The following is a 26,521-nucleotide window of genomic DNA, read 5'->3' as shown; positions in this document are numbered from 1 at the left end:
ATTTTTATCTGATAGATTCTATTCCATTGTCAATTTCTTTCTAAAGGAACAACAGCATTGTAGAATATTAAAACAAACATTACACCAAAATAAAAATTAATTGCCTTGAGCATCACTAACACAGAATTGTGTTATTATTGCATGGATTATATCTTTCACTTTTAAATCCATTCAGACAAATTAGCACTTCAGTAGAAACACAGATTTTTATAAATACCTATAACAACATATAGGATAATTATGAGAAATATTTAAGAAATATGAAAACAATCACTCAATTTTTATTATGTGTCTAATGAGAGACCAAGATAGAGCATGCACATGAGAGAAAACAAAAAATTATAATACTTCCTATGATGGTGATTTAAATCATTAGAAAAACTGTACACAGACTAATTATTACGGTGATGAAAGTTCAATGATCAGGGCCACTTGCCCAGATGCTACAGATCTCCTTTAAAGCATAAAGAAGCTTATAAATACTTGTAGTGCTACTGTGGCACACCACTTATAGGATTTGTCTTATCTAAAATAAAACAAATGTTTCTGCTGACAAGAGTTTTCACCATTTAAACGGAATAAGTAGGAAGTCTGTACCTCCAATGAAGACTTTAAAAAGGCCACATAAGTTGATAGAATTTCTATTTTTGTACTAATATTTCTTTCAGCTTTTTTCAGTTCTTCATTCAAGAAGTCAGTTTTGCTATTAAAAGCTGCTACTTGCTCAGGTTCAAACTCTTTCATGTCTTTGATGATTCCTTCAGCTTCTGCCAGTTCACACGAAGTTTCCTTTCAAGGTACAATTGTAGAACAAAATGTATAATAACTACAAAGCATTTGTGGATACTGATAACACATGGTTAATTTTCACTAGCATCATTTTTTTTTCCTGTATTCAATTATAATAAATTTTTATTATAAATATAATAAATAATTCAATTAGTTAAGAGCTCATAATGTCCCCATTATGTTCTGAAATAAACCATTTCTGTCTTGTAACATTTTAACTCTAAGAACTGTATATGTCATTGAAAGTAGCCATTAAGATTGGAAAGGAACAGAAATGTCAGTATACAGATGAAGTTAGCAACTTCACAAAGCATGAACGAAAACAATAAAAGGTGTTCCACAGTGGAACACAGCCAACCCAGACCAATACATTACCATTCATAAAAAGTATAGCCTGATTTTCTGAGTATAACTTCCTCTTAGCAGCTTCTGTTTGATAGTTATTTCTTTTTAAAGAACTCTGCATCAACTCTAGAGTGACTGGGTCTTCATAAGTCTACTGCTGTAGTTGTTTGCATTGTTTCTAAAAATATTTAACGTTAATAAATCTGACAACTTGCTTTGTTTTGTTTTTTGTTTGTTTGCTTTTACCTTTATTTGATTAGCCAGCTCAAGGTGTTCGTTCAAAATTCTTTCTGACTCAGACAGATGGGAACCAATCTCTACATCAACTGCAAGCATCAAGGTGATTTTTTTAATTGACTGTGATACCTATATTTGAAAGTATTATTAATATAGTTAGTTTACAAGACAAGATGTATGTAGACAAGTATAGGAAATTGTTTTACATTGAAAAAAGAAAAGTAGCACTTATCTGGTACTGTTTAAATTCTCTGCTTTGTACAGTCAGAGAAATTAAGAATGAAGTTCTACTATTTCACACCTAACAGTACAGTCAAATGGAAGAAAACATTCCCATCTGCTCTCATTTCACTGGCAGCTCTTTTCTTTGTCCCAGGTATTCCAGTCTTTCCAATCTTGTTAATTCAATAAGACAACTGTATTAAAATCTGTCTATATCATCATAAATACTTTTATTATGATCCATTTTCCAAAAGCACCACACAGATAATTTTTTTTTTTCTTTTTTTCCCAGAAAGCACGTTTAAAGCTTCTTTAAAGTGTTTTGGTCAGGAGCAATGTAACAATGAGCACAGTTCCATATGACAAATAATAACATATTAGGACTCAAAACTCCAAAATGTTTTCTAATGGAAGACTGGAAACAAACTGCAGTACTAAACTTTTGGAAAAATTAAGATTTACTTTTTTACTAAGAACTACCTTCGTTATTGAAGCTTTAGCTAAATATTCCTGATATGCTGCTAATATCACCCCTGCAAGACCTACTGCAGATATCAGCATTTCTTTTACTTTCAGCTACATTCAACAGTATTTTCACTGTGTTCTAATATACGAGGCCACTTGTATGGAAAGCACGTTCTAAAGGACTAAGTTATTTCAAATTGTTTTCTCATTTGATTCAGAATTGTTCATTACAAGCATCATGCAAATATTATGAAATATCAGATTACAGACTTAATTATGCAGCCATCAAATCTCATTACTTGTTTTAAAAAATTATTTTCTACACTCCGGGATTTTCTTCATACAAATCTTGTTAAAAAAATAGTGTTTTGTTTTTATTGCTGTTTGGTCTTAGTTTTAACTTACATATGGAGCCTTATTTAGGAGTCATGTGTCTATTTCATCTCTGACAAATCATTAGAAAGGTCTGCAGTACTAAAAAATATTTAACATCTTAAAGAAGGCTGTTGACTCCTCAAAGCATATTGTTATGAATTAAAAGAATTATTTTAGTGAGCAGAATCCACTCTCTTCCAGTCTAACTGGAAATTTGCTGCACTTCACAGTCACCATGCTTATTAACCCTCAATTTTTCCATAACTCTATTTCATTATGCTGCAGATGAAAACAAAGAGAGAAACAGTATAGCCAACTTGTATGTGGGTCCCAGTCCTGCATAAGAATTGCTCTCTTCTTTTCCAAAAGAATGAATTTTAATGGCTCATTATCTAAGCTTTAATAAAGATAGTTGGTAAAATGTTCTCATGGAAAAAAATTTGCATTTTTCAGTACAGATTTATGTTCATTCCTTCTGATAACAGCATTCAGCATTTTAACTACAGAAGCATACTCTCTAACAAACCAGCGTGCTATCTGTAATTGAGTCAAGTTTAATATTCACATAGTTAAATGATGGAAATGCAATGCACTGGTTGTGAATACAATAGCATGAAGGCATGTTACCAAGTACCTTATTTAGATGATGTTCAAGTGAGGAAGTCTGTTGTTGCTTCTTCAACATGAGTTCTTTGTCATGTGGACACTGTCTGATTAGTTGATCCTCTTTTTCGTTAACATTCTCCATCATTTTCTGAATCCCTATTACCCAAGAGCTAAAATGGATAAGTGTAACTGTTAGTATTTCTCAGCTTTGCTCAGCAAGCAGGCTTTTAATGATTAAGCAAACAAACTCCCTGTTGATTTGCATGACAAAAGATTTCATGATAATTTTAAGCTGGAACCCTTATAAGAAAAGAAAAATAACCAAGAGAAATATTAAAATGAACGCCAAAATTGATAACAAGTAGTAAACAGGAATTACACCTCCAACCAAATCATTGGAAGTTATACTCACATGCTCTATACCCTGATCCAATGAGAAATGCTTTATTTCATAAATAGTTCCAGTGATGTTAGTAATACTACCTAAAAGCTATCTAGAAACTGAGACCACAAATAGAAAGGTCCTAGAAAAGAGTAAAAATACATAGCGTATCATTTCTGTCATAAAAAGAATGTTTTCTTTGGAACTTCAGGTTTTTTTACAGTAGGAGAAGAATGCCACAAATTGTAAGCCAACATTTCTTTGAAGATACCACTTTAACAGGAGGAAGAAAAAGATATCAGTTGACAAAACAATTGCTCATCTTGTTATTTAAAACATTTAGCATCAGGTAAGCAATTCACAGTCTGATGTTTGAGGCAGTACTCTTCAAATTGTGAAGAGCTTACTGCATGTAACTAAGATATGAAGTTTTGAAAACCAGAAATCAACTGATTTACTACTGAAATTTAACCATCATGGGAATTTCTTGTTAGATGAACATTCAAAATACATTTTTGTTTGTTTAGTTCCATCATAAACTTACTTTAATGCAGATACTTATTTAAGGTTTCTTTCTTTGTTCTGCTGGCTTCAGATAGGACTCAGTTGTATTAAATATACTTTTTTGCTGCATTCCTAAATTTTCTAGCTGGTTTTAATTCAAAAACATATGAGCTCAAAAATCAGATTTACCAGTATTTTTATTTGAAATATTCTAGGTCTGCAAGTACTGCCTTCTATCCCATTCCAATCCTATTCCAGTGTGAGTATTTTCAGTATTTTAATTTACTTGGACTATATTTTAGTATAAGGCCGTAATGCACTTTAAGAGGATTTGAAAGTAATGCAGAAGTAACACCATATTTCTTCATTTATACTATGAGTTGGACTTCAGGTTAGAGTCAGTGTCACTAGCCTTAAGACCTCCCTGGATGTTAGTGTATCATTATCAGACTTTTTAAATAATAAACTACTAGAGCCATGTTAAACAGCTAATAACATTAAATTTAACGTTAAACATTAATAAATATATCTTGTGTAAAAATGGAAACTCTGGTCTGTCTTTGAATACCAGTAGTTGTCAAAGTAGCAGAAGATGCAGTATCTTACCCTTTACGGTATAAGATAAAGCAACTCTAAAATTACTGTGCTCCAACTAGTGCTTCAAGGACCTGGAATCTGTTTTCGAATTCCACACCAAATTCTTCTGACTGCCTTCTGGATCAAGAATTCCACCAGATGACAAACACTTAACAGCTATATATTTTATTGTTTTATTGTTTTCTTGTTTATCCTACGACAAAGCTAAAATTTTTCAGGTCCAGATGTTTCACTGCCTTCAAATGGGAACAGCCGTATTCCTCAGGTTTTCCAGTCATTGCTATGTAGGAAATAGGAAGATTGTGAAGTCAGTTATGACTACCAGTGATTTGAGCAATAATGAAAAACTAGTAGCCAGATTTTAGTCTTGATATGTGGACAGAAAACAGGACACATCTTCCTCCTTGGACCTTTAGCTGTTCATACAAAATTTATTATTCCATTTGGTTAATCACTGGCCAATATTTAAGGATACCACACTGTTTATACATGAAAAGAACAGAGGGCTCTCTTCCCTTTTACAGAACATTACTCTTTCTGGGGGAAATTAGTGTTCTGGAATATAAACACCACATTTGCTAACATAACTCGTTGTGTCAGTTATTACTAGTCTTGGCTAGAGACAAGTAAAACATGCATCTCATACACGCAGTGCTTACTACCAGAATAGACTGTACAAGAGAATGTGAAATCCCCATCCTTGGAGATATTCGAACTTTGCCTGTGAGCAATTTGACTTAAGCTGGAGGTTTTGAGTAAGAAATTGCACTAAATGATCTCCATAGTACCTTGCCAACATAAATCATACCATGATTGTAATCTTCAAGCTCATACCTAGGCATGTAAAGTATTCCATCTGTACAAACAAACTAGCATTACTCATAGAAATAAATGGCAAACTCATTATATTTAGGCCATGAAGTCTGAAGACAGCAGAGAAAAATAGAAAAGCCATAATATTAAGTTCAGTTTTAAGAAAGCAAGTGTATATGATGCAACAAGATGTTTAAAGTATTTGAGAATTATATATTTTTACTGTTCTTCAGAAGTAGTAAAATAAATAATTTTCTAGTAAAATTATGCTGTTGACATTAAGGTTTCACCTTCCTTTGTTAGATAATCATTACTTTAGTTCTTAATCTTTGTCCTTATGTTTAAATTATGACTTCAGGCAGAAATCGTACTTTCCTTATTTATTTATAGAATATCTTGAGCAACACTGTGGCACACAGGAGATCTGCCTGTGGCATTGTCTTTTCTTACCGAATTTTACTAGGAGCTACTGACATGGGATAGTTTTGACAAATTCATCCCCATCTTCTTGACATATATTGATATCTTACTATCGCACTGCTCTTTTCTATTCAATCATTATGCAAAGTTTAAGACAATTGCTTCGAGAATGACAGGAGATTATGTACTTTTTTTTTTTTTTTGCCAAGTCATATTCAGAATCTCAGTTGCTGCATTGAAGTCTGTCCAAAGTTTGAGAATAATTAAGCAACATAAGCATTTAATGGGAAGGTAGATCTGTCTAGCTGACCACTAGATAGCCATCACTCATGAACATCTGCTCTTTGCAGAAGAGCTTATTAGCATAAATGATCATTATTTCTCATTGCACAAACCTGAGAAGTAGGAGATACTAAACCACTGGAACTGATTTTAAACAAAGTTATGATTTACATCAGTGTGAAAACAAACATAAAATGTGCTGTAATTAACAAAAGAAGAAAAAAGTGATTTGATGCATGGATTAGCACTACTGAGCAGAGAAACTTCCATACTTTCTGCATTTTGCTTAACACCTACACTGCTGTCTCACATCAAATCCCATTATAGCTACCATAAGAGCGAGTTTCAAAACATCTAAAAGGATTGCATTGGGCCATGGGAACTATTCATATCAGCTGACATTTTATTTTGATTAACATATGTATATTTCTTCAAACAGTTAACTAGACCACTGTTTCCAAATGTCCTAACTTACCAGTTCTGCTATTTGACACAGCTTTTAAAAGTAGCATGTGGTATTTTCAAAGATTTTCATTAGAGACTGGATCGTTTAAATATCAACAAGCAAGATATGGCTGAAACTGTCATTTAGAATCACATCTGCTTAATTGACTTCAGTGGCTGTAAATAAACGATTTTAACTAGTGCAGTTCTAAAGCAAGAGGTAGGTATGGGGCAACGCAGCAAACATGAAAAATGAGGGGAATACCTGTGAGAATCTGCTTTATTAATTAAAGTTTGTCCTTTTTGCAAAGTACTTGCTGTGCAGCCTTTAATTTCTTCCTTTAATTCATCATACTTCATTGACAGGACAGGCAAACTTAAGCCTTCTGAGTTAAAGATTTTAAGGTAATTCTCAAGAGCATCAAGTGCCTGAAAAAAAAAAATACAACTTTTGTCAATATTTCTATTTAAACATGTCCACATATGCACTTATATAAACAGATGATCAAAGGTCAAATAATATTTCTCAGTTCTTCAGTTTTCCCATTCTTTAGGGCAACACGTTTTTAACTTAGGGTGCAGTTTTGACTTAGTTTCCACAGAAGAAAACATAATTCAACAAAAATTAATACAATTATGAAAACATATAAAATCATGTTTAGTTTGAATTAAACCTACTCCATTTTCAGCAATTATCAGGAATCTGAAGGAGAACCAAAACAGCAACAGTAATACAACTGACAGTGTTAGCACTCTGTGGAAGCACACTCTTACGTGCCTTTACCATTGTTTTCTTATATTGCCTATTCTGTTTTCATTTTAAGCAAGAAGTTTCTCATTCAACAAGAGGAAAGTGACAAAAGTATTCTGCTGCAAAAGGCAGAAAAGACAGCAGTTCAATAGTCCATTATTAAAGCCACTAAATAGTGATTTTAGTAAAACAGAAATGAACCTAAGCCTACAACGCGTAATTAGAATCCTAGCAGTAACACCGTATCCTCTTACATAGATTTTATGGCTTTAAACACCAGAATAGCTTGTAGACATAAACAACGCAAGGCAGCTGACAACACTTAATAGTATTGATTTCCCATTTAACATGCACATTTACTTAAAATAAAAAAAGATGTATATAACATGTACTACACAATATATGTATTTAAAAGGAAATCACCAATGAAACTTCAATTCTGACTTTGAAAAACTGTATTATTTCATACTCTAAACTTAAATCCAATGAATAATTTTATAGATTGATAGTCTGAAACAGATCTAGAATTTAGTGAATGCTGAATTGAATAAGAAGTTGAAAAATAAAAATTCAATGAGATTCACAAGGGACAATATGATCCAGCCTGGTCTAGCACATTACATGTAAACTAAAAACTCAGCAGCTGAGAATGAAGCCTTTATCACTGACTCAAAATAGCAAGGGTAGATGTTTGAGAGAGTTCAGACAACTGAAATCTAACACAACAGAATTGAAGAAAAATAAAGAAAACATGATGTGCAAAGTTATTACAATAAGTACTACTACTTCACAATTAACTAGGTAGACAGCAAATGTAAGAAACTGTCTTTAGTCTTGCAGAGCAATGTGGAAATTTCAAATGAAATCTTAAGGCATATTTTACATGTTTATCAAAGAGCAACTTGAGCAGAATGGCAACTGGTCAAGAATATATTAGAAGATGAAGGAAAAAAAATTGTGTGTTCTCAGTAGGTTCTCTTCCTAAACATAACTGAATGCTTTCTATGTTCAATCTGCATCTCCAAGGACAATAGAAAACTTCCATGGTTTGCACTGCCTTCCTTCTCAGTACTGTTACTACTTAGATCAACCTAAGGCTGCTATCACAAATAAAGATTTATGATTCCCCATGTTCAATTTCACTTGCAAGCGAGAGCAAGACTTCATCTTGATTGACTTTCTTCATAGCAGCTGCAGCACTCATTGGCAGTCTTGCACCCTCTCCTGGTCTGCACAGAAAAGCAATACCATGTCCTAATCCAGACTTTCAACAGCTCAACTAAATCAACATTAAACAGTGCACACAGATATCCTTCTGCCTCCATCTCTCTCTTTTCAAGATTAGCATATGTATGTAGCTCTTTTGTAATAGATAATTAACGAATAGCATAGACAACAATATGAAAAAAGCATCAACTCTGCCTGAAATTGTGGTACAAGAGCATAAATTATTTTTTTTAAGAAATTGTCATTGACTTGAATAGTTGACAACAAATGTATTTTGCAATTTACATATTCACATATAATATATAATCTGCAGATGCAGAAGAGTTATAATAAATGATCAATATGCTTAACAGTAATGGTAGTATTTTTTTTTTTTAAATTCTCATTCTGGAATATAAAGTTACAGATAATGAAAGCCTTAAAAGCTGTAATTAAAAAAATGAGCATCAATGTGCTGAAGATAACAGGAGTGTAATTCCTACAAGCCAAAATAATAGCCCTCTTTCCTGGACCACTTTGGGTATTTCCTTTCACTAAAAAAAAACAAAAAACCACCATGTAATAAATCCAGATGTCTTTTTGAAAGAACTACTTTCTCTCTTCAGCCTTCCTGCTTAATTGTTACCTTGATCATTTTCCATAGTTGGGATCCATTTTAATTCATGCAACTAAAAATAAATAAATACACATACATCAATCATGCCATTCACATTTCCCAGTCCATTTTGGTGGCTGCATATGTACAAAACACATACACTAAATTTTGTCTCTATTTTTAATATGTATATGTATATAAATATATTCTTCAGCCACCTATCACAGTTTTGAGATATTTTAGGGCAAATAAAAGGATATAATATAGTACCTTTGTATATCCCTTTGCTTCTCTACTGACATCTGGCTTCACATATTTGCCTTACTTTCAAAATCCCATGCCTCTTCAATTGTTTCTCTGTAGTTTCTTATGCTTTACTAATTACCAAGACAGAAAGAAAGTAAAACCACCTCTACTTGTGATGCATACCTGCATCTAGAAGCTTAAACAGAATACGTTTCATTAGGTCAGTCAGATGTGTATTCCACTCCCCTTGGCTCCATGCAGAAAGTACTCCAGCTTTATAGTTCCTCCTGCATGTTTTCTTTGAAGCTAGTTACTATTCATAGCATCTCAAAAGATTTTTTTTATTATTACTTTGGACTGCACTTTGGAGGAACAAAATCAGTATCTATAGTTAGAAATATATTTGGCCTGGAGTTCTAAATCAGAAGTTCCATTCTGAAGTAACGCGTGTGCCCAAGCGTGGGATACTCCTCATAACTAGAAACGTGACTGTGCAAACATAATGGACTCAGTAAATCCTTATTTACTTAAAGCTGACCAGGTAAATGTTCTCAAGCTTTTGCCTTCCCAAAGCAATGTCTTTCTATTTCAGGTATAATTTCCCAAGAGAAAATAGCTACGCACAGATTTCAGTGCAGAAAATCAAACTGAAGATAACCACACAGACAGAGAAATTGATTGATAATTAAAGGAAAGCTTAGCAAAAGCCTACCAAAGAGTGTCAAAGATCAGGAAAGAGCCAAGGACCTGGCCAAAATGGAGGCAAATGCACACCACAACTTAAAAACCACAAACACAATGCAAGTATTATGCTTTTAAGCTACCTGAGAAGCAGTACGTGTTTTATTTTTCTCCATGTTTTAAAAATCAATGAGAGATACAAAATCTACAATGCATTTTCTTCAAGTTGTGCCCAAAATTTCAAGGTTTTTTCAGAACAATTGAAAATGCCTCTTTTGTGATCTGCAGCAGTTCATTTTTGATGTACAAAAGGAGAAAGTCTTGTTTTATTTGTTCTTACACACGTAATGGTGTGCTGAGAAGACACACAAGAGCTAGTGCTGTTTTGGATAGGTACATCTGCCAAGCACGGGCCTGTACTCTAAAAAAAAAACCTTTGTTTTCACAGACATAAACATAAATTTACTTAGCCCCTCATCTACACTAGTGGGGGATTACTGTCACCAACAGGTTTGGTCCTGTTAACAAATGCCCCTCTCAGTTTCCTCACTGTAAATGAGATCAATAAAGATCAGACTTACTGGAATAAAAGATGTCTCACTTCAAAGATCAGTAAATAATTTCAATCCTAAATATTGTTTCCACGTTGTTTAAACAAAACATCTGAAGGAACATTATCACAGGTTAAAAGAGCAATGCTTACAGCCCCACCTGGTGCTCAAAACTAAAATTGGTACAGGCAAAATCAAGGTTATTTTCTCAACACATGTAATAGATATACTAATTTGTTGTTGCAGTTTCCCCTGGAAATGATCTGCTCTATAAAGCCTTTAATAAAAGATCTTGAAACAACATGCTTTAAAAATTACAGACCACTTGCTTTTTAGCCATCATAAAATAGAAAATCAGTTAGAAGAGTTTCGAATTAAAAAGTTTGAGTCCAATTTGCGTTATTAATACTACCAGATGAATGTACGTGTGAAGAATAGGTTTATTGTAAAACTGAAAAAAGATTTAACATTTTAGATAGGGTTTTACATTATGTGGCAATTTTCCATTCAAAATTGTTTTGCAAAATCCCAAATCTATCAGTCCAAAAGAGCACACTAATGTTCGTAGGATCACAGTATTACAGGCTTAGCTTTTTACCTACCTTGCCAGCTGTATTAAAAAAGTCATTGGCCTCTTGTAATAAGGCTTTCCTCTCTTCCATATGGCAACACACTTCTCCTCGCAACAGATGGATTTTCTGACTTGAAAGATTTAAGTGTTCTTTTTCTGTATAGTCTTCTGACAGCAAGATCTTAACCGCTTCAGCCTCTAGTTGTTCCACAGTGGAGCTCCATTCCTAATAGGAAAAGTTCAATTTTAATCAATTGGAAAAAGGAAAGCAGTATACCTTCACAATAGTCATATAAATACTGGAAAACATGTATTGCATTTACAGCCCTCAAATGTATAACCTTTTGAAGCTATTTCTTCCAGGACAAATTTCTCACAAATGGTGTTTCAGAACAGTGATCAGCAGTGGCATCTCATATTCCTTGACAGAGTTTCACAGGCAGGAGGAGTCACTATCTCAGACACACAGACGCATTCACCTTATGTACACATACTGGGTATCTGCTCACACAGTTAATGCTTGAGTTCACGTGTTCCTATTCTTTTTTAAACTTAATTCACTGATCAATTATCTTATTTCTTACTTTTAATCTGACTTCCATTTCTTTATGCTCTTTAAGTAGCTCTTCATTTTCCAATAACGATGAGCCCAGGTTTTGCTTGTGAATATAATCTCTGATGTTTTTCTTGTACCAGGATGTTACCTACATAAATAATATAAAGGATTATCAGCCAGTGAAGGATTTGAGAAGTGTCTGTCCACCCTTTAGGATATGTAGAAGATAACTTCATCTACAAAAACTCTTAATTTACACTCCTTTCATTTTTCATGTCTAATGTTCATGCCTTTAATCAAATATTTACATTTGTATTACCTTAATATTAATAAATGCAGAATAGAAGGATCACAATGAAAATAAACACCTATTGAAATATATGTAACAAAACACAGACAAAAATATATTCGTGGAGGAACTTCAGACAACATTTTAATGCATTAAATGACCATGTTCACATTTTAGCTATTCATTCATTCGAGCTACTGCAACACTATGATGTGTACAGCTATCGGAAAAAATCAACAAAGTGCACCATGAGCAGATGTAGGACACATTTAGACTATTCTCTCCATCAGTGTTGGTGCATTAGCTACTGCTATGGATTTCTCCTCTCGTATGTGCACTTACACATTTGGCTTTGAACATAATTGTTATCAGTTGTTAAAATCTCCATTTTTAATAACAGAAATATGCTTTCAAGGGAAGAAACAGCAGAACATTTCTATATCACAATATATAAAAATATTTTTGTACAATTAAGACCATAAACATACTAATTTGCTATGGAAAGATTACAAGGGAAAAAGAATTTCCTGCATTTACTTAGGTAAGATGTGATGACACCCTTTAATTCACTGTACTACTGACTTTTTCAGTCAGCTAAACTGTCTTTAATAAAAATAAAAGTTTTGTGACTTACAGCAACAGTGTCTCCTATAAATCTGTCTGGATAACCAATGTGAGTATACTCACCTGTCTTCTGAATTTTACTCAGCTCTTACCTTGATGCTACCAGGGACCAATCTTAGTTTCAGTTTTCTCACATATGCATGATTGGGTACGTAGAGAAAAATTACATTCCTAAATCTTCCAAAGATAATTAATTATGCACAAAATAGCCCAATCTGTCTCTGATCTCCATTAATGATACAGATTATCAGAAAATAGGCTGCTGATAATTTCCAAGAGGAAGGTCAGACATCCTTCTTTAAAAGAAAAATAATTGCATGTTCCTATATTAAAAATACCGATAAAGAAACATTTTATAATCATACTTATAAGATTATCACATTCCAACTAGAGATTAAAGGAAGGTGCTGCATTTTTAGAAGCAGGTAATATGTCATGATCTTTACATCTGTTTGGGTGTTTTGGTTTTTTTTTTGCTTGTTTGTTTTTTAATGCAGACTTCCGCATTATGCAAAGATAATTATGCACTCAAAAACAGAGGTATAAAGAGCAAAAATCCACTCATATATACAGCAAAGCTCATCTCCAGTACTCTTTCTTTGTATCCCGTGAACTCTCATTAATGTCAATGGGAGTTCAATATGCTGTTTTTACATATGTAGTATCATTTGACATCAATACTTCAGTTCAAGTATAGAGACTAAAATACATTTCAAACCACTGAGAGGCTTTGAATTTCTGCCAGCACTCAAATATACACAGAACATCTTGGAGACCAGAGGGATAAATTTTGCATAAAGTCTCTAAAAGTTAATTTCCCAGAGTTTGCATTTAAAAATGAATATATTATTTGCCCACAATGCCGGCATTACACCAGGCTTGACTCTATGCAAAGGCCAAACATTATATTCCAATAAGCATGATATTAATCCTATTTGAATTTGTCTCTTCTAGTGTCGATTATCCTCAGCCTGGATGCAGGTAGGATCTAACAGGTGGTTAACTATCGTGTCTTTCTCTCCTGATGATCAGAAAACTTGCCAGCAGATACCAGTTTCTATACCTACCTAGCAGGAGAAAGAGACATCCACAAGGAAAATTCATTGCACAGTATTTTCAACCACACCCAAATTAGGACAAATAAAAAATATTTGAAAGTTGGAATCTCAAACAAAAATGGCTTTGAGATATTGGATCAATAAATAATTAAGTTCCCTTTCTGTAATAGTCTATTGTGAAACAGTGTGCGGAATAGTTATTTTACTGTTACTGTGACTTCCCTTACTATGATGCACCTTACCTGGTTCTCTTGTTGATGCCACAGACAAATCTGCAGAACCTGCTCCAGACCTTGGCGCTGGTGCTTCAGAGATCTGTCCAGTTGTCTTCGTCTGTCCTGTAGCAGTTCAAGGAGGCTGTCAATTTTCAAGCAGCTGCTCTGGGCTCCCTGAATCACCTCAGTATTTGCGTTTGGTCCCTCACGTTTGAATTCTTCGATGAATTCAGTTAGTTCATGGCTTTTGTTCAAAAGTGCAAGTGACTTTTCCAAGAGCTCTGTAAGAATAGAAATTGATAGGTGGAAGAAAAAACAACCCAAGAACACCATATAATTTGTAAATCTAGTACTGTTATTATAATTCTAATATTATATATTATTTTAATATTATTTAAAAATAAAACTTTCATATTTTGCTGAAGATAAAAAAAAATACGCTAAGGGATAAAAAAAATACATGAAGGAAGCAAAATAATCCTTGAAAGAATCAGAACATAATCACACCCTGTCAGGAGAATACTATACCTTTTGTATGATGCTCCTGTTGAAGAAGGAGTTCTCTTAAATTATCAATATTGTCAAATTCTTGAGCATTTTTCAAGAAATCTTCAACTTGGTCAATTTTAACAGCAAACTGCATTAGAAAAACAAAGTGTGGCAGGAAGCACAGTAAAATTGTCTTTCATAGAACTAGATCATAATCTTTTCCGCAAGAATTTAATCTTTATTATAGGGCAAATTCATTGTAAGTTCTTGGAAAAAGGGCATTCTTACTGACTTATAGCTACAGACTCTCAGTGCCCTTTCTATTGTAGTTCTCACTGATTGAGAGGACCCAAAATTCATTTGTCGTATTCTGAAACTAGTCTGTCACTTTCTATGAGTACCTCAGACAATCTAGACATATTCTGCATCTTAGCCCATCCTTATTGATTGAATAGCTCCTTTTCAAAAGTGAAGAAACCAACATAGCTCATACTCATATTTCAATGTAATGAAAGATGTTGAAACCAACAATGAAATTAGGGAAAATTAAAAGTAAGCTCTTGGCTTTTTCTACCATTTCTAATTTTCCAGATTTTCCTCTCTTGATCTGTATGCTATGAAAAAAATCCACCAGGCATCATTACAGAGTACCCTTGAGATAATGTTTGTGTTCCATCACAATGTAACAAAGATTTCCATTATCGCCAGTTGTCACTTAAAGAAAAACCTCCCATAAGAAGTTTGAGTGATTCCTATTTAAAGCAATATTGCATTTCTTCCTTTCATCTAAATATAATGGATATGATCTGTATCATGCTCCAGCTGCTGCATTTTGCTTTAATTATATAAGGATGTTACAGGGACAATTCAGCCATCCCCTCAGGGATTTGGGCTGCACCAAGTCAACCTCTGCTGATATAGAATTTTATAGAGCTACATATGCCACCAGATATTTCTTTGTATAATTACACATAGCCAGGACACAACAATTAGTAACCCAATTGTTGATCTTACAGATTTTCCCTTCGAGCTCTTAGGACAGACAGCAGTAGAATGTTTGCTTCTTTAATTTAATACATGGCCCTTAGCCATTGTTGACAAAAAATTATCAGAGGGATTTATTAGACTATTTAAGTTCCAGCAATGTGGAGATAATTGAAGGCAGGGAGAAACACAGTATAACTCTGCTTTAGCTCCTTGTATATAGATGAGTCAGGATAAGAGCCACAAAGAACAGGGGAAAAGGATAACAATAAAATTTTGAAATCTGACTCCACATAGATATCTGGACAGAGAAGTCTTGAGTAAAGGACTGTCAGGTTATGCTAATGTTTCATTCGCAAGCATAATTACAGTAACCATATGCACGGTACAGTATAAAACCTTCAGTTTCTAATCATTACTAAACATTAACAAAGGCATCTGAGAATTTAACTCTTAATTCTGAATAATTTGAATCATAATGAATGAAAGAAACACAGGAACACATCCACGGAATTACATGTTTTAGGTTTTTGTCCAGTTATGTTTTTCACTGTCACTTTTCTGTCAAGTACAAATTTCGGAAACACCACAATTATTATTACTCTTAGAGCCTACATACTTTTGTTCCATTTCATCCTAATCTAAGCAGAAGGAGAAAAAAGAAAGATGCATCAAGATAATATAGTTTTCTTAAGCAGTTCAATTTCTAGGAATGCAATAACCATCTATATCAAGTATAACAGAGTGGAAATACAGCGAAAAGAGATCAGGTAAGATGTGGGAGGATTCCAATTAAGAATCATTTGATTTAAATACACACCTCCAGAGCATTTTCAAAGAACACCATAGTAAGTTCCAGAAGTGCCTGTCTCTTCTCTAACATAATGATGAGGGTATCCCACGCATCCCCAAGCGTCTCTGCCATGGCATCATACACTTGACTCTTCTCCTTGTTCTCCTCGGCAGCCTTGTCTGCTTCATGCAGCAGGTCCCACACCTTATCTTCCAAAGCCTGAGAAGAAAAAAAAAAAAAAAATCTGTAAACTGAACCCAAAACACTATGCTGGTATCAGGATAGTTTTTCAGTAGATCTGAAATTATCCACAAGTCTCTTACTTGCGTGCTCTATTTCTAGCTCCTTGTGACTGTAGTAGCATGTTTCACTGCCAGTTTCTGAATTTCTCCTGCATTTCAGAGGCAAATGTTTTATGAAATCTCATTTAAAAGGAAGTGTTAAGGTTATAATGCTACGTCTAAAATTTAGATTCAAAGTCTTTCACATGTATTTGAACATAGGTCTTCCTGAAAGCAGAAGAAATGCAGATAGTCAGGATCTTCTTTCATGTCATCATATTCTTTTGACATCATAGGGAAAAACAAAAAAAAAATGCAAAGCTTTAGAAGTTTTTTAGTCTCTGATGATTTCAATATTATCCAGAAAAAGTGTAGTGTGATCACATTGATGTATTTTCCAAAAGAAACAAGTTACAGGCAATGTCTCAAGTAGAGCTTGCTGCACTGCCAAAGCTGGACACCAAATAATAAATATTCTATTGTCAAGACAATAATTATTTTGTGCTTCATTCCCTTTAATAATGTCATCGTGACAAACATAACTGCTAGGCCAATTTCAGCTTACATTAAAGTCTTCAATATCAAGAAAATTGATGAGTATTTGTTGCATACTCCTTTTTTCCCCTCCTGCCTCAGATCTTCATCCTAGACACGATATAAAGTATCAATATCTGCTGTTCTTACAGATGTTATCAGATAAATATGTAATGGAAAAATAAGCCTATATTAGACAAGTTCAAACCCATGATAAATTACTCTCACGACATAGAGACTACTAGAGATAAAACTGGAAAGCTTGAAATTATTCTGGCAGTTCAAATTCTTAGCTGGAAGAGACTCATTATTTCCCTCAAAAAGCAGTACTGTTAGTATAGTAATAATAAACTAAGGGATTTTAATTCCTGCACTGATAGAAGTAGAGTGAAATTACTTTAAATTATCTTTACACACAGATAACCGAGGAAAAAAGTTGAAATTTTTCTTGGCTTTACTGAAACCTGATATGTGAAAGAAATGTCAGGAAAACTGCAATGGCATAACAGGCATAAAACAAACCCATCTGAATTATACAGAAAAGCCATTGTTATTATATAGAAAATGAATTATATAGAAAAGCAGCAGCGTGAACATACACTTATCGTTGGTGATAAACCCAATCAAAATCCAATGCTTTAGAGAAAAACACATACACAATTTTCTGCATCCCAGAAACAGGCAGTGATGCTTTCTACTCCTTCAGTGAATCTAGATTTTTTTGTTCTGTTGAATCTCTGCCCTGATTGCCTTATACTATAAAAGAAAAGATCAAATCCCCCAAATGCTACCTATAGTATATTTTAATGGAAATCTAATTCATACATTTTCAAAACGATGGGTGCTGGCCATACTAATGTACCTATTGATAGCAACTGCTTTATATTTCCATTATACCACGATAAGAGTCAGACCAGGAAAAGCAGTTGGCCTTCCAAGTCTACTCCAAAGTAATGCAGTCATCTTTTACTCAAGAAAAAAATATATCTGATGATGTAAACCAAAGGTTTTTTTTTCCCCCACCAGAAAAATGATTATTATTAGAAAAAACAAATAACAGCACTGACTCATTATAATTTTTAAATGACAGAGATTTTATGGTTATATCATTAAATAAAATATAAAAACCAGCTTCAAAGCAATGATATTGGTCAGTTAAGGAACTGAGCTCATGAAGATTTTAAATGAAAAATGATCTTTCACTGCAGTCTTCAAGACAATTCTTTGAAATCTTTATTGCTTTTCCTTTCACTGGTTTGCATCGTTATTTGTCAATTGCTATCATGCTGTCAAAGCTAGAAAATTGGGCTGTCCACATATGGCTGAATTTTACTAAATATATACAAAATCTCTTCAGAGTCAACAGAACGTTTGCTCTTTGTTCAACCTGAAGAATAAGATAAAGCCTAAGTCTTAAATACTATGTACTATCTGCGTTGAATTAATCTTGCCCATAGATTTAAAGCAAGTTTGGTTTGTTTCTCAGGACACAGAAGAAAAAAAAATCTGTCAGAATTAGGGATGCTTAAAAACCAAAGAGGGAAATGGGGCAGGGAAAGTAACAGCATATAAACAAAGATTTCTAAATCCATCCCACTTTAGTCCTTGCTAAACCAGCATTTGTTGTAGAATAAAAGAAACATCATGATAGAAGATGAATGAAATAAACACAAAGATACCGTCAAAATTTGGTAGGTAGCACTAATCTCATTATTCCTAAACTTCCTTACTTTTTTGCATCTCAAAATCCTAAGATTGAAAAAAAAAGAACTGAAAAAAGTGTTTATTGAATCCTTACTTCTCCACCCTATTGTTTTTTTTTTTTAAATCATTTGCAAAATAACATCTGTCATATGATAAAAAACAATTGAACTTTGCAGCTAATTACATAGCCAGGCACCTTAATAATTACGTGTAAATAGTGCAGATGACTTTAACAAATCATTTATTCCATAACAAATTTATTGAAAAATAATCATTATGAGTCTATTTTTACTCTAACTCAAAGATATCAAGTAATTACTTTAAAAAAAGAACTAAAAACCCCCACACCCATTATATCATTGCTCATTGAAGTATATAATTTTTTGAATTGTTTCCCATGGATATTAGCATACGAATGACTGCTTGGGAATTTATGCTCTGTGAATTGAAGTAAACAAATTAATTAGCAGGAATCTAAATGAGCCAAATTAATAACAACATCGGTTTTAAAACGAAGCTTGGATTTATTCCTGCTATGGAAGATTCCTTCCACAGACAACTCCGTGATAAAAAACAGAACTCTGGAGACAAAGCAAGAATGCTGTTGTTTGTCTTAGTGAGGATTTTAACATCATCATAACCAAAACCATAGCAAAGGAAGCACACATACTTTTTTAATGACCCAGAACGCATTAGTACTGGGAGACTGAAATGAGACAGCATCTGATTTCCAGGTAGAGATTCCACTGGAAACTACGGAATTATGGAGACTGACAAATACTGAAGGGTCAAATCACAAAGAGAAAGGGTTCCTGTTCCAAAACTGAGAACATTTACCTTTATTCTTAACCTTGCACAAACATGACATTTTATTTCAGTTCACAACGAATGCATAAGGGTCAGCAGCGTCTATACATGTGAAATGTATTAAATGGTTACAAATGAACCTCTCTCTCTTTAATGGGTACAACTGACACATTTATCTCCAAAGGAAAATAAGCCTTTATGTTTGCCTAAAGGAAATGTCAAGCATATACAAGCTTTCCTGATCAATTAAATATCAATGAATAAAAATAAGCAATTGAGCAATACTTAGCAACAGTGATTTAAGCAGCAAAATAACTTGAACTCTTTGGCTGCTACCAGTCAGCACGTCAATTTAACAAAAAGAAATAATTTTCACTAGAAAAGGTATCAAAATCACACCTATAAATGAAATCTCTCTCAACCCATAAACTTTTGAAATTAAGACCTTTTCAAAAGTGTTATTCTGCTTTTCAATTTAAGTAGAAAGTTCTCTGCTCCCAAATCAAATGGAACGTGAAAGCGATAGATAGTACAGAGTACTTCCTACTAATTCTGGATATGTTCCCCACCCTCCCCCCCCTTATGTCCCAGTAAAGTACAAGTTTCAATTTTATCTCAATCATTCTGATCGTCAAAAGCAGAAAATAAATATTTTAAAACTTATTAATTCATCAGGTCTGCTCTGAATATACTTTAAAGTACCACCTGTAAATCTGTGTGTCAAACTGGTTATTCAGAGGTGGTTTTCTGTTTCTCTTTTTGTGTATGTGGGTTTTTTGGATGGTTTTTTTTTTTTTTTTTTTTTTTTTTTTTAAGACACATGTTAACACTGCTGAGTCAATAATAGATCTCTGGAGCTGTGAGTTGGATTACATTCCCTTTCCTGGAGCACCAGAAGTACTATAAACTGATTACAGGTCACTGTGCCAAATTTAATCCTTCCTTACATCTGCAAAACTTCAATTTACAAAACTGAAAAAGAATTTGACTTGAATATCATGAATGTAACTTAGAAAACTCATATACTGAAATGAGACTAACAAAGTTAAAATGAAAAAGAATGACAACCAGAATGATCTTCCTGTATAACATGGAATAAAGACAATATATTTCTACCTGACAGCAAGGTCAAGTATCCCAGAAATTATCTTCTAATAACATTAGACGCAAGATATTTTCTATTTTGAATTTCAGGGGGAAGTTTGATTTTGTTTTGGGTTTTTTTTTGTTTGTTTGCTTTTAAACACAGAGGGTTGTGAAACACACTGGAACAGGTTGCCCAGAAAGGTTGTGGATGTCCCATCCCTGGATGCATTCAAGGCCAGGCTGGATGTGGCTCTGGGCAGCCTGGTCTGGTGGCTGGCGACCCTGCACGTAGCAGGGGGGTTGAAACTAGATGATCATTGTGGTCCTTTTCAACCCAGGCCGTTCTATGACTCTATGACATCTCTGATGGATACTTTCATTTTCAGAAGCATAATGCTCTAATAAGATTTCTCATTTGCTCTACAGAAATGTAGGAGGGGTAGCTGTACTGGAGTACAAGACCTTAGCTTCATCTTTATCCTTTTTAGACTATTTATAATGCATTCCTAATTAACAGCAAAAGTACACAAGTTATAAACTGCCATAAACTACCACTGATTGACTAACCTGTTCCAACTCACTCTATCAATATAATAATTTGTAGTCTATATGAAAGAATGAAAAGCTGCATTGGATAAGGCACCTTGTACGTTTTTCATGCATTTGTACAATTTACTATTGCTAAAATTTATGAAATTATATTATTCAGCAAGAGGAAAAGGCCATATAGAATTACTGGACACCATCAAAACCATCTAGATACCTTCTAACAAAAGCAATTTCAGTCATCTTTCCTGTCCAAATACTAAATTCCTGTCTAAATACTTTTTTATACTCTCATAATGAATTAAATTTTTATCTCCACAGTTGTTGAAGACCAAAACATTACCACCTCTCATCTATTATCACATAATTTATGCATATTTGTGGCCAAATGTTTAGCAGAGAAAAAAAAATACTATAATAAATACTTATAAGAACTTTTGTTTTTCTTTCCCACTCCATTTCTTTTTTTCCACAATTAGAAAACAAACCAGCTTCTTCACATTGTCACTGAGCAAAGAATTCAGCTCATTCTGAGTTGTTCAAACAGAATACAGTACCTTGTTCCAAGAATGCCAGTGTTAGATGGCAATAAAGATGAGGCACTTGCACAAGCAAAGACAGTAGAACCACTCTCTGTGTTATTTAGTGATTGGGTTTTTAGTGATCAAGTTTTTTTTTTTTTTTTCCCTGTATTTTCTTCCTGGGTACTATTTTCCTTCATATTATACAAATTCCATACTGTATACTGTATTAAATTATATTCTCTATATATGGTATTAAACTTTCCCATGTAAATACATCACTGTGTCAAGATTCTGCTCTCAAAAATGCCATTTTAACTCTGTTAATCAGCTGAAATCTTCTGATTTCAAGACAAGTAATATCCCATGCTGCAGTTTCATTTTTACCGTAACATACTTCAATTAATATTCAATGTAAACATGCCTCAAATATCTAGTTCACAGTTTACAAAGCGCTTGGTTGTGTTTACAATTGTTATTAAATACTAATCAAACTTTTCACACCATTGGAGAATAAATTAAGAAATGTGGTGTTACACGACATTTAGCAGTTACTGAAGACTTTAAGGAATTTTTCACTTGACAGTAAAGTGGAAAAAATACAGCATCTTTGCTACAGTTTTCAGAAAATAATATTTATCACTCAGCATATTTTTTCAGTGCAGAGGCTTAAATTTGATCTGCTACACTGACAGACATAAAACTATATTTTCTGTGTGGAGCAAACTATCAGCACAACAGGAATCCCACGCACCTATGTCAACTGTTACATCTGAACTACAATGACTCAGTATACTTTTGTGTTGCTTTACCAGGTCTTACCTTAAGTTTAGTGAGGAGGAGTTCATGATCTTGTAGCAGTTTTCTGGTTTCATCTTGATTGCTGCCAATTTCTAATAAATTTGGTGTTGATTCAGCCAGCTGAAGCTTCACCCATTTTCCACACTGTAATAAGTAAACCATTACAGGCTTCAGAAAAAGCAAACTTTCCTTATGTTATTTACTCACACAGACTCTCAGTTCACACATACTTTCTGTGGTCACAGGATAACAGCAACCCATAGTCATATACTCAGCAGTAGAACGAAGAGACAGAGGTTAGAATACAAACCTGACTTCATTTGAAGCAGGTATCATATAATGGCAGGCTCTAGACTCACCCAGACTGCTGGGATTTTAGTTTTGCCTACAAAAATTAAGTTAACAATAATAAACCAAAAAGGTTTCTCCAATTCGTCTCCCATTTCAGCTGAAGACTGCGTAAATAGTTAAGGAAATTTGTGGAGGAAGGAGGAACAAATTTTTCTTCAGATGCAGTAATTAATCCCAAATTTTACTTCTAGCACACAGGTCCAACACAATTTGTGCCGAGCATATAGAGAGGTTGCACAAAGAACCTATGGGAGCAATTAATAACTGTTGGAAAAGGAACCCAACAGCCAACTCTCGTGCTGTCCTGGAGGATGCAGAAAGAAAGAAAGAGTGACAGCACCCCAAAACACTACCCTTTCCTTGATATGCTGCAGAACTGCTACAGCATGAGAAATGCAAGTTAAAGAGGATGGTGACAAGGAACAAAGCAGTGATGCCAGTTAGGGCTATAGGACAAGGAACCTACAGCACACAAGGCATAAAATGAACATTTCAAAATAAACTTCAGCGTCTCTGTAGCAAAACTACTGTCTCGTGGCAGCAGATGGAGGCTCCTGGGAAGCGTAAGAACAGAGGACAGAAGATTTACTACTGCCACAATTGAAGTAATCCCATCCTGAATAATCACTCTAACTCGGTGACATCCTTGGCACGTTATCACCTCATTCTGCATTACAGAAGAACTCCAGGGGTTGAAGGCAGGGTACTTTACAAGTTGTCTGGAGAACAAAGAATCAAACTGCCAAAAAATCCCAGCTTGGATGCAGTACCCAGGCATCCCTTAGGCATCCAGCCTTATTCCACGTGCCAAATGTTATGCAAATTCTGGGTGCAGATTCCAGCTCACAAACAGGCCTTCAGGTGCTCAAAAGTAAAGCTATATACACACACAAGAACTTCTACGAGAACACACGGTAATACGAATTCACAACTTTCAAAAGTAACCATTCATTATCAGTTTCAGGCACTATTTTCAAGCATATTATCCTAAATAGACGTACACGATCTGCATTTGTGAGGTTGGTAGCAATAATCTTACAAAACAAACAACCTTAGTTTTAAAATAATTCTACTTGCATTCGAGTCTCCTCCAAAGGTAACATTCATGCTTATTAATACATTTACATGGCACTCTGCAATTATCTGTGACTCTTTAAACAGAGGAATTCTTTGCCTCTAATAAAAAATAAAAATTGTGAACAGAAACAAAGGGAGGAATAATCTCCATTAGATATTAACTAAATTACCCTGCTTTATCGTTGTATGCTAACTATTCATTAGTGCAGAATATTTAATAGAAGCAGCAACCACTGAGTAGGAGAGAGTTTATAACAGATGTGCCAGCATTTGCTGCCTTACCTTCAGCACAGCTATAACAATACTGGCGTTCCCGGCCTGAACAGCAACCGAACTGAGGGTTGTTGTAGAAAGCTTCTGCTCCAAACCGGCTTCATTTGACATGGTGTTTCAAAGCGGAACTTCATACATTAAAGCAGACTTAGAAAGGCTCATACAAAGTCTGCCCTTCATTTCAGAAAGCAACAAGCAGGGTTGCTTGGATTCATTCAGTGAGAGAGCTCAGCTAACACTGATTACTCCGCCAAAAGGAAAGCACAGGAGGTTAAAAATAGACGGCTCCATTGAGTTTATCATTCTTGAGAGAGAGAGATTTGACACACCCCTAGTTTGGTAGCATTAAGCTGCCTGTTCTTTTTGTCACCATCCGAAGTGTGAAAGCTTGCTTCCACGAACATCATCCCACGCTGGATAACCAAAAGAAAAAGGTTTCTTAAATTAAAACAGCTAGAAACCATTTTAACACCAAGGCCATACAGATCAAGCTGATATTCTGAAGTTTCAAAGCATGCAACTGTACAGTCTAAATGTTCGCATGCTGCAAGTAATTTTTTTTTTAATTGTTTGCTGGTATTCCACTGAGCCAGACCACTTAAACAGGATGAACATGTGTACATAAGTCAGATGCTGAACCAAAACAGACAGCGGAATTTTAATCCAAAATATTTAAATGTACAGTGACCATAATAACAAAAAAGGAAAGTCAGAGCTCTGTGTGAATTCCTAAGAAGTGCTTTGTTTCTTCCTGAGGTTAAAATAATTCATCTTTGCTTCAACTGAATATTGTTTCGGCAGTCTTTATTTTTGTTCTAAATCAGAGGAAGGAAAACCTCTTAAATAATTTTTAAAGGTTGCACTCCACTTAAGCTTTTTAGTTAGTGAGGGTAAATTAATAAGCACATTTGAACCATAGCGTTGGTTTAACATACTGAATCTTTTGCCAGAAGCACGGAGCATGCCACGAGCAGCCTACAGTATAAGACAGCAGCTGCTAGGTTTCCTTCCACAGAACAGCTGAGAAAGCAACATCAGTGTTTGGGTTGGCAGGTCACTCAGGCAACACAAGTCCACCCAATAAACTGTACATATAACTCCCCTCTAAGCACCTGCTTGCTTCATTTGCTTAGAAGTATGTGATGCTCAGAGACATTTTTGTCTAAATTAGATTTGCTAACTGCAGGCTAGAACAGCCACCAAGGTCTGCAAAAAAATTACAAAGTATCTTGAACTGGAAGAAATTTAGGGTAGTTGCAGGGAATTTGAACTAATATGTCAAGATCTGCTTGTTTTTGGTTTATTTGTTTGTCTATTGTTTCCCCCCTCCAATTAGTGGAGAATTAAAGTCTGAATCTGAGCTTTATCTTCAAACCACAAACTTGGATCAGGGTATACAGAACTGCGTTGTAGTGGTTTGTGCTGAACTAAGTGGGCTTGGCAAATCAGAACAATTTTCACATCCTTGGTGTCAAAACAGAACCAGGAACCCTCAACCAGCCTTCAAAGGAAGAAATAGAGTTCAGTTTTCCAAAACTTGTAACATCTGTGAGAGGCTAGAGAACCTCTACCACTGAAAGAAGCATTATAGAGATACTCATGAGACTTATGAGTATTCGTGTTCGAGGTGTGGCTTAAAAAAAAATGTATAAAATTTCATAGCCACACAAAAATTGAACTGTAGAAGTCAGGAAGAAGTCTTAACAGCTAAAACTGAATAGAGACTTCTATTTTGATTGAATGGAAGGTAGGTCCCTTGTATAAAACCCATAAATAGTCCAGATTTCTCAAAAAAAAAAAATTCCGTAAGACAGAGACTTCAGGCTTTTCACACTGTGGGGAAGACTAAGAACAATAAGAATGTGTATGTTAGAAAAATTGATTGGAAAAAACATCCTAACCTCTAATTAGCTTCATAAAAAGAACTGCAAGTCAATTTTAGTATTACATTTAAGTGTGTCATCAAGTTTTGTTTTCAGACAAGCACACTTGAACAGTGCATTTCAGTGGCACAGGTTGGGCCATCCCCTTGTCTCAGAGTAGTCAAGAGCCTTTTTTCACTCAGGTTAAATGAGGAAGCATATTGTGTAGTGGTGACAGCTAGAAATCATAGATAAATCTCTCTCAAGAAGCAGATCATAATCAAGTTTAGCATCAACAGAGACAAATTATTCAAAACATCTAATAAATGCATAGACATTCTATTGATTTGGCTCAAGCTACGCATACAAGAAAGAGAATCAGTGTAAGGCAGAGAAAATGTAGCAAGGAATCTGAAAGGATCTTACAGCACAATTGTAATAGAAAACGTTGAGAAATCTGACATGGCATTACAGTGCACTTCAGCTGTGCCCAGGGAAACAAAATTTTACAAGCATGTCTTTGTCAGTCTTGCATATGTACCTGCTGTCTGTTTCTCCAAAGCAAAC

At 34.4% G+C, this 26,521-nt stretch overlaps 1 protein-coding gene across 3 annotated transcripts in view; it reads right to left on the bottom strand.

Annotated features, from left to right (window-relative positions):
- CCDC141 (coiled-coil domain containing 141) overlaps positions 1 to 24,344 on the bottom strand; it is a 57,687-nt gene extending 33,343 nt beyond the window's left edge. For all 3 annotated transcript variants that reach the window (XM_040703816.2, XM_025152525.3, XM_040703824.2), the window contains exons 1-11: positions 24,102 to 24,344; positions 22,413 to 22,535; positions 16,139 to 16,330; positions 14,374 to 14,482; positions 13,873 to 14,126; positions 11,688 to 11,807; positions 11,135 to 11,329; positions 6,747 to 6,910; positions 3,068 to 3,209; positions 1,381 to 1,500; positions 598 to 789 (exon numbers count right to left, since the gene is read on the bottom strand). In XM_040703816.2, the coding sequence (XP_040559750.1) occupies positions 598 to 789; positions 1,381 to 1,500; positions 3,068 to 3,209; positions 6,747 to 6,910; positions 11,135 to 11,329; positions 11,688 to 11,807; positions 13,873 to 14,126; positions 14,374 to 14,482; positions 16,139 to 16,330; positions 22,413 to 22,535; positions 24,102 to 24,203 (1,713 nt within the window). In that variant the 5' untranslated portion in view covers positions 24,204 to 24,344. The remainder of the gene's footprint in view (positions 1 to 597; positions 790 to 1,380; positions 1,501 to 3,067; positions 3,210 to 6,746; positions 6,911 to 11,134; positions 11,330 to 11,687; positions 11,808 to 13,872; positions 14,127 to 14,373; positions 14,483 to 16,138; positions 16,331 to 22,412; positions 22,536 to 24,101) is intronic.
- Between the last annotated feature and the right edge of the window lie 2,177 nt (positions 24,345 to 26,521).

Source organism: Gallus gallus, chromosome 7, assembly GCF_016699485.2.
Source record: "Gallus gallus isolate bGalGal1 chromosome 7, bGalGal1.mat.broiler.GRCg7b, whole genome shotgun sequence".
NCBI lineage: Eukaryota > Metazoa > Chordata > Aves > Galliformes > Phasianidae > Gallus > Gallus gallus.
Note: the sequence above shows the minus strand (reverse complement) of the source record. Positions and strands in the feature narration are given on the sequence as shown.